Genomic DNA, 10,000 nt, shown 5'->3' with positions numbered 1-10,000 from the left:
TCCAAATTCCTCATTGACACACTCACTGATCTTGATAATATTTTGGGACCTGAAATCCATTTGGGTTACGGTGCGATAAGCGCAGATTTAGCTATGCTAATCTCCTCTCATAGAGTCTTCTCTCATTAGTATCTCTCTGTTTTCTTTTTCCATCCCAAGGTCCTGATTGGTCCTGAGTGCCAGCCAATGAGAAGTGTTCTTCCAGGAGAATGCTGTTCCATTGAAATGTGAATGGAATTCTGTTTTTAAACCTGTTTATTCTCCATCAATGTCCTTGTTGTGTTTATTTTTGTTTTTGTAATTATAATTGTTTAGTTTTTGTTTATGAATGTGTTGTTTTTAATTCACGAGCCCTACTGTGAACTTGGGCTTTGCTGGCACTGATGAGAACCTAAAGGTATGCACAAACACCCACACACACACACACACACACACACACAGACACACAATACACACACACACACACACACACACACACAGACACACACACACAAACACACACACACACACACACACACACACACATATTCAGAAGCAAACATATTCACATGAACACACACATACACACATATTTTCACACATGCTGAAATGCTACAGAGTGCTGTCAGGACCTCTAGTAGATAACACAGTACTGGTCCCTCTTGTTTACTGAGAGCTGTGTGAGTGTGTGTGTGTGTGTGTGTGTGTGTGTGTGTGTGTGTGTGTGTGTGTGTGTGTGTGTGTGTGTGTGTGTGTGTGTATGTATGTGTGTGTGTATGTGTGTGTGAGTGTATGTGTGTGTTGTGTATGTCTGCAACTGTTTGTGTGTGGGTGAAAATAAATAAGACCCATAATTCAGGGACATTTCCTTCCAAAACACACACACACACACACACACACAAACACACATACGCACACACACACACACACACACACACACACACACACACACACACACACACACACACACACACAAACACACATACGCACACACACACACACACACACACACACACACACACACACACACACACACACACACACACACACACACACACACACACACACAAACACACATACGCACACTCACACACACACACACACACACACACACACACACACACACACACACACACACACACACACACACAGACACACACACACACACACACACACACACACACACACACACACACATCTTGTGATGAGTCTTTGGGCCAAATGGGTTTGATTAGGGGTATGGGGACTGCATTGCTGGTGGTAGAAGCAGATGAGAAAACTGGTATTCAATAAGGAGTACAGCACTATAATCTTCTGAACTACAAGAGAATTCAACCACTTAGCTCTTCTTGTTATGCTGTAATTCTTCCCTATCTTTAGCCAGTTTCACTCTGGCAGGGGGACTGCCAATGAAAACTAGCCTTTTGGCTACAATTGGGTGCATTTACATGTTAATGTTTATTAATGCACACTGTCCCTCTTCATCAAATAAACAAATCAATCAATCAATCAATCAATCAATTCTACTCCAAAGCTCTATAGAAAACAAACCCAAGAGTCGCAGCTCTTCTGCATCACCAGCCTGCTAATCTTCATCATCAGTTACAGCCCACTGCCTCTTCTGAAATTGCCAAAAACAAACACCCAAAAGTCACAGCAGGCAATGCAGTTACACCTTAGGGGAAATGACAATTCATGCAATTTTTATTTTTGTCATTGCTATTTTTAATTAAATGTTCAGTGCTTCCATTAGAAGGACTGAACATTCCATTAAAGGCGGTGACTGGTGAATTATGATCCTTGTCATCTTATTCTTTTGGTTCCAATCTGTTATTAACTGGGGAGATACCAAACACTAATATCTCATTTATATGGTCTCATCTCATCCATATGTATCATTTTAATACTGTAAAGTACTGTCAGCACTTCTGTTGTCACCACCATTTCTAAGCCTTTTAATTCACAGTGAAAACTACAATATACAACACCTGCTAGTGCTAGGCCGAGATTTAACCAATCCCGTCCCTCCTCCCTCCCCTCTCCCTGACCTGCCTAGCATCACCTGGGCTCTCATGTTTGACTGACAGCCTGGAGGCCCAATCCCTGACTTTTAGCCTGAGATTGTTTTGATCTGAAGGCTCGTTGACAGTCCAAAGAAAACAGATCTGTGCGGTTCTGGTTCTGTCCAGGTTCTCCCGTGAGACTCACAGTACCTCTGGATCCTCATGTCCATGTTGAGATCCGTTTTCATGCACATTTCAGACATCAAATATTTACATTGCGTAGTTTTAACATTCCCTCTCAGAGTCTGTTGATGCAGGGAGTCCATTGATCTCAACATCTCTGTTATTCAGAGAACACAGAGACTGACTGGGCAGATACCTTTAGAGAAACCCCCTATCCACGGAATTGGAATCCGTTTCCTCGATTTCTAAACAGGGTCCACGGTTGTGCAAATCAATTTTCCTCTGTTTGCAAACCATGTGCATGGATTTGCAATCTATTCCCTCACCTAAAGCATTCTTAGCCCCAGATTTGTAAATCCGCTCCTCTGGTTTCCAAACCCAACCCGTAGCGATCCATGGCCATGGATAATTTAACGGAGATAACTGATTTTTTAATACGTAACAATGGATTGTTGAACTGAGGGAATTGTTTTAAATGAACGTACATGGATTTTCCTTTACCCCTGCCCCTATCACTCTCTGTTATTTTATCAAAACTATTTTTAAGCTATCGGGGGTTGAAATCAAGGAAATGTTCTGTCTTACTATTTTTGGTAAAGCAAAGGAATTGTTTCTATTTTTTGTTGGAATAAGTTTCATTATGATTTGTTTTGTTTTTGTTTCGTTCTGTGTTTCCTTAGCTACATACCAACACTGGTCAGATGCCCAGTGGGGTTGTGTTTGCAGTGGAGGAATGTACCTGTCCCCGGCCTACTGATGCTTATGTTCAGAGCAGGAGACGTTGCTTTCGTCCTGATTGTATTTGGGGGTTTTTGTCGCTGTTGTTATTGTAATTATTATTATTTTAATTTTTTTCTTCATAAAAAGGTCTTCCGTACTGTGTCTGAATCGTTGCTGTAATTGGCCTTGTTCCAGGAGAGCAGCTTTTCTTTCTCTTCAGTTTCACACTCTACTTTTAATCTGGAAGAGCGAAACTGTCAAGCCAACAACATGAACAAGACACACACACACACACACACACACACACGGAGGCAGTCAGAGGAATGAATTAAAACTACTGTTGTGAAAACCTGCCGCTGTAAGACAAGCATGCCTGCTCCAGTGTGGCACAGTGGCAGATGGTCGTCTCTCCCTACCTCTGAAGGAGTTAGTGAGCGCTCCCGACGGAACGTGTGGGCCCGATCAAGAATCCTCCCAAAGGATCATTGGAACTTCCGACACAAACCCACTGCACACACACACACACACAGGTATACACACATGCACATAGAAACACACACACGCAAACACACACGCCCAAAGTGCTAAGAGGACCATGTGAGGACACAAAATGAAATGTATGTTGTGATCAAATGCAGAACAGACCTTGTGTATTATATTCCATTATTACACGGAAACTATTCTAATGCTGTATGTCGCTTACTGCAAATCATTGGGCAACTCTTCTGGTTTATTTCTCCTTTATAATCTGGTAAATTGCTAAGATGTACTGTATATGCACAGACAAAGTGAGAAACAGCTCTGTGTGTAGACTGGCTCTGTGTCTAGTCCCAAGGACAACTGTTTAAGTATGGTTATCGTAGCGAAATACTGTAATACTGGCATCTGCATCAGAGGACACATAACCTCTAATAAATATATATATAAAAAAATACTCTGGTCCCTGGGTTTGTAAGGAGCACTATTTATTCACGGACAAGCCTAGAGAAGGAATCATATAGCAACATATCACACTTTGACTCCTCTAACTTATAGCCATTCCTGTAACCTCATAGCGTCTTATCCAATCGTAGTTCTTGAATGCACTGCCATTATAAATGTATTTGCTTTCATAATGTGTCATGTGTTTGAGTTAGCAAGAGCTGGCTCAGATCATGTTCACAAGAGTCTTTAACCTGTCTCCGGTGTTTTATTTTGGCCACTCTTAAGTAAACGGTGGAACGGTGGAACGGAGATTTACTTAACACTATAACACTACATGACTGTGTTCTTGTTACATGGTTTAACAGCACATTGATACACTAATACCCATATTGACCCCAGCTTCCCGGCTGGCGCCTGTGCACTGTCGAGCACTGTGAGCACTGTTGCAGAAAAATGGACATGCTGAATAGTGAGCGGTAAAGGTGCGGGCACTAAGAGGGCAGAGCTAGGCCAAAGTTACTAAGTGAAGGTTTCGGCTAAAGCCGACCAATAGAAAAAGTCTCTTTTTTCACCTGCCCAGGCGAAATAGGCTGTTTTGTCCGCCAGCCGTTTTCTCCCTGTTAAACTAGGCCCCCTAGTCTCATTTGTTGTACAAGTCAATCGCAAGAGTAAGTATAAGCGCCTTTTACACATTCATTGATGACTTTATTTATTATATGGCTCGTCAGAATGTTGCAAAAAGTTCCATTCCAATGGGCTATGTGTTTGTTTTCCGATACTGACCAGACTATACATTATCCCTCACGTAGCCTACGTGCTGTGAAGTGTTTGAGTCCTTTAGTTCAGATTATTATTCTGATAACGACAGTTATTTTACTCCCTACCTTCAGGGAATGTCTGACAATTGTGACATAATAAATATTCTGAGGACAATCTTTCATCAAATCTGCTGGTGCAGCACTATCAGTATTCATATATTTCATGACTCAGCATAAATACCACATTCACAGTCTGTTGCCATCCGCTGATTCGTAATAACACACAGAGTGACAAAGAAGTAAGCTAGGTATTCATAAATCAGACCCTTCAGAGTGAGCCACAACACACTGTCCACATTCTAATATTTCTGATGGTGTCCAGAGCTTTGGATCTACCATCTGCGGCTAGCTCCCGTCCTGTCCTGTAGCTAAAGCCCAGCGATGTTTCATTTTGTTTTCCATCGGAGTGGAAGTGTGTATGACTGTGTGTATGACTGTTGCCCCCCCCCCAACCCCCCTTTCGGCACCCCCCTTTCGTGTCTAGTGTGATGTATGGTCCATATGCGGGGCACCGCCTTCACTTGTGATTGTTATTGCCTGTTCAGGTGCATTCATCTTTCATCCTGCGCCCCCAAATGCTAATCAGACCTTTACAGACGTAATGAGAGATGAAGTGTCGTCCCGTCAAACAGCTCCAGGCCAGCTTCCGCTTCGCAGGAGTCACAACCTGAACATCGACGCCCGCGCCAAAATATCATCCAGACAAATGGCCTCGTTTCCTTCTTCAACCACACGTTTTGGTGCTCCCCTGGCAGCTGTGTCATGGTCATGTCACACACACACACACACACACACACACACATGGTTTTTATGCCATTCAGGGCCAGGAGGGAGGGAGATTATTTGTGAAATTCTTGGCTTTTGCCGGCGGCAGCGGCAGACATTTTTCCACATCATTTTCTCTCCCTCTTGTCAGGAGATCTGCTTGCCTAAGTACTAGCGTGGCATTTTCCCCCCGTTGGTTATTAATCTAATTTCCTGTCGGCCTCGTAGAAACGTGGCCTCCAAACGCAGCCGTCATTGTGAGGGTTCAGTAAGCAGAGGCTTAGAGGCAAGCAGGGCTAGTGACGAGATGTCAAGAAGAGAAATCTAAACAGTATGAAAGAAAAATGACCTGATCCTGGGTCTTTGTGTGTGTGTGTGTGTGCGTGTGTGTGTGTGTGTGTATGTGTGTGTGTGTGTGTGTGTGTGTGTGTGTGTGTGTGTGTCTGTGTGTCTGTGTGTGTGTGTGTGTGTGTGTGTGTGTGTGTGTGTGTGTGTGTGTGTGTGTGTGTGTGTGTGTGCATGTGAGCGTAAGTGTTAGTGTTAGTATAAAAGAAAGAGAAATAGACTTTCTCTTAATTTTGTATAAATGTGTGTAAGTGTGTGTCCGTGCGTGCGTGCGTGCGTGCGTGTGTGTGTGTGTGTATTGGTCTGATGTGATGGAACTGCATATTGATGTTTTCCTGGTCTGATTGGTTGTTGCATGGTGGTTCTTGTGGGAGCAAAGAAATGCTCATATGGGCGACTGATAGAACCAAAAATATTGCTATTCTACTGACTGACTGAGACATGAACAAAGTATTGCATTATGTTTTATCGGTAACTAATACCATTAGATTAGCATGTTAAGCCCCCCCCCCCCCCCTCTTTCCTGCTATCACCCTTTGTCCTCTGTTATCACCCCCCTCCCCCCATAGGTGAACCCCTCCACCTCACTGTCTCCCCTTCCTGACATCACCTATAGGGTGTGGTCTCCCCTCCTCTCCCCTCCTGTATTTTTCCTGACTGTATGGTATAAAACAATTGGGTTCTAGCGTGTAATTTAGCTGTTTCTGATTGGACGAGAGACGTTCCATGCTATAGGTTATTCGTCAACATACCTACAGTTACGGGACTTTTCACAGCTAAAAATAAATCACTCCGCGATGAAACATTCGCATTGAAGATAACCGTTAATTCAAAGTTTTTAAAATTCCAAACCAAGACGTTGACAATGGAACTATTTTTTTGTTGCGGAGAAACAATGGCGAAATAAACCATTTTGAATCAATAACTTCGTGTTGAAATGTTAATTTGTTGACTGTAGAATTGTTTTATAAAAGCAATATAGCACTCGTGGGAGTGGGGTAGGTAAGGGATAATCCCAAGGGTGTTGTTGCCTACGCCACTCGGCCTAGCGGCCTCGGTGGCTACGGCCGAACACCACCCGTGGGATTATCCCTTACCTACCCCACTCCCACTCGTGCTATATTGCTTAAACATAGTCTACAATCAAGCACCAGCTTAGAGGGGTCTCCACACTGAAATAAACTCCAGAAATCAAGACTGCATCTTCTGATCCGTTCTTCAAGTTTGGCGTGCTCATTAAGATTCTACCAGATGTATATACATGTATATATATGCCCATAGCAGGGTGGGCCAATCCCTCGCTCAGTGGATTTACTGGATTACTGAAACATTGAGAAGAAGTGGATACCAAATCTGGTGGAAACACGCTATCGATGGCCTATGCTCCACTATGTGAGAAGACGAACAGCAACAACAATAGATATGCCCATGTATATATATTAGTGATTTCCACCCAGTCTGCCTATACTGTTGTTTTGTCATATTATGGGATGGAACACCGGAGCTCAGGTTGTTGCTAGACAACACCGTCTATCCCAGAACCCCCCGCAGCCCGCCCCCGCCCCTCTGAGGGCAGCTAAGACTCCCTTTATTGGAAATTCCTCTGAGTGTGCTGAGAGAGACTGGAGTCTAGACAGAGAGTGAGACGATAACGTAGCCACATCAGGTCCAAGTTCTTTATTTCTCATATGTGCACTGGCTACAAATTAACTCCTAAGCTCGTTCTGTAACTGGAGGCTGCAAACACACTTTGAAATAGGTAATGAGTCATATAAAATCACAGTATAAAATCGTGATATAATCACACACACACACACAGCAGTTTTCATGTTCAGGTACATAAAATATACATCAAATCTTTAAATACACTATCTAGAACACAGCACATACACACACCCGTTCACACATATAGACCGACACACACACTCTCTCTCTCACACACATACAGTGCCACTTAAAAGTATGTGAACCCCTTGAGCACTTAAGCGTTTTCTGTTGTTTTACCATGATTTTTAATTTTTTTATCACCAATTTTCCATAGATGAAATGTCAGGTTTATGTTTATCATTTGCATGTACTTGTTTAGAGGAAATTGTTTGAGTAGCCGAAAAACTACATGAAACATGGAATTAGTCCATTTCAAAAGTAAGTGAACCCCCAGCTGAATTGATAAAGTCAAGCAGGTAACAGATTCAGTGAAACTTATTTGGGTGATTAATTAGTCAATTGAGCAAACCGATCATCTGAGACATCCTTAGGGAAAGGTTTGGGCAACACAGATTAAAAGAGAGAGGAAACCAACCAAACTACTGTAGTGCCAAGGTGTACCCACACAGATCAACAATGCCGAGAGGAAACGAGATATCCGAGAACATCAGGAAGAAGGTACTGACAGCCCATCAGTCTTGGGAAAGCTATAAGACCATCTCCAAAAGATTCCAGCTCCATCCATCCATCCAAGACAAATCATTTTGAAATGGAGGGCATTCAACATGACCGCATCTCTGCCTAGAAGTGGACGCCCATCAAGACCATCACCAAGAAGCACCAGAAGAAGAATAAATCAGGTAAAAGTCAACCCACACATCACCTCTAAAGAGTTTCGAACCTCTCTGGCAGCTTCTGGGGTAAATATACATGGGTCTACAATCAGACGAAAATTGTTGGTTTTGATCGTGACAAAATAATTCTATCTCGGACTCATCTGTTTAAAGAAGGGACTTCCAGAAGGCCTTTGGTTTATCCAAGTGCTCTCGGGCAAAGTTGAGACGGGCAGTTTTGTTCTTTCTTGAGAGCAGAGGCTTCCTTCTAGCAACCCGATCATGAATGTCATGTCTATTCAATTTTCGTCTGATTGTAGACCCATGTACATTTACCCCAGATGCTGCCAGAGAGGTCTGAAACTCTTTAGAGGTGATGTGTGGGTTGACTTTTACCTGATTTATTCTTCTTCTGGTGCTTCTTGGGGATGGTCTTGATGGGCGTCCACTTCTAGGCAGAGATGCGGTCATGTTGAATGCCCTCCATTTCTAAATTATTTGTCTTGGATGGATGGATGGAGCTGGAATCTTTTGGAGATGGTCTTATAGCTTTCCCAAGACTGATGGGCTGTCAGAACCTTCTACCTGATGTTCTCAGATATCTCGTTTCCTTTTGGCATTGTTGATCTGTGTGGGTACACCTTGGCACTACAGTAGTTTGGTTGGTTTCCTCTCTCTTTTAATCTGTGTTGCCCAAACCTTTCCCTAAGGATGTCTCAGATGATCGGTTTGCTTAATTAACTAATTAAGCACCCAAATAAGTTTCACTGAATCTGTTACCTGCTTGACTTTACCAATTCAGCTGGGGGTTCACTTACTTTTGAAATGGACTAATTCCATGTTTCATGTAGTCTTTTGGCTACTCAAACAATTCCCTCTAAAAAAAGTACATGCAAATGATAAACATAAACCTGACATTCCTTCTATGGAAAATTGGTGATGAAAAAAATGAAAAATTATGGTAAAACAACAGAAAACTCCTAAGTGGTCAAGGGGTTCACATACTTTTAAGTGGCACTGTAGAAACACTCTCTTACTCACACTGGCACACCCACACACTCTCTCTCACACACACTTTCTCTCTCTCACACACACACACACACACAACATCAGGGAGGAGAGAGTAATATGAGTATAATGGCTGGCATAAAGCTTTTGAGGCGCTGGGAACAGAGGCGAGGTATCTTCTCCTGGATTGGGGGTGGAAGAAAACATAGGTGTGTGTGTGTGTGTGTGTGTGTGTGTGAGTGTGTGTGTGTGATGCGCTGGGAACAGAGGCGAGGTATCTTCTCCTGGATTGGGGGTGGAAGAAAGCAGATCAGAGGTTCTGTCCAAAGAGGGAGAGGAGATTGGATTCTGTCGCTTTGAAGAATGTGATGGAGACACAATGAAGGGAGCTGATGAGCTGATGAAGTCAGGGACCCACACATAACACACACACACACACACACACACACACACACACACACACACACACACACACACACACACACACACGTCAGGGACCCACACATAACACACACACACACACAGACACACACACACACACGTCAGGGACCCACACATAACACACACACACACACACACAAGCAGACACACACACACACACACGTCAGGGACCCACACATAACGCCAGCAAATATGTATCTCTCTAGAATGATCTCCCTGCCTGACATTCTCTCTCTCTCTCTCTCCCTCTCTCTCTCTTTCTCTCTATCTCTGT

General features: G+C 43.2%; 1 protein-coding gene across 2 annotated transcripts in view; it reads left to right on the top strand.

Moving 5' to 3' along the window:
• Nucleotides 1-3,763, top strand: part of loxl1 (lysyl oxidase-like 1) — a 32,068-nt gene extending 28,305 nt beyond the window's left edge. Inside the window, exons 7-8 of one of the 2 annotated variants that reach the window (XR_013968701.1) lie at nt 160-397; nt 2,846-3,763. Coding sequence is in view for 1 of the 2 variants with exons in the window: in XM_080840757.1 (XP_080696883.1) it covers nt 160-166 (7 nt within the window). In the remaining variant the exon portion in view is untranslated. Of the gene's footprint in view, nt 1-159; nt 655-2,845 lie in introns of those variants that run through there. The other variant, XM_080840757.1, reaches the window with a different exon arrangement.
• The last annotated feature ends 6,237 nt before the right edge of the window (nt 3,764-10,000 follow it).

This window comes from Sprattus sprattus, assembly GCF_963457725.1.
Source record: "Sprattus sprattus genome assembly, chromosome: 6".
NCBI lineage: Eukaryota > Metazoa > Chordata > Actinopteri > Clupeiformes > Clupeidae > Sprattus > Sprattus sprattus.
Note: the sequence above shows the minus strand (reverse complement) of the source record. Positions and strands in the feature narration are given on the sequence as shown.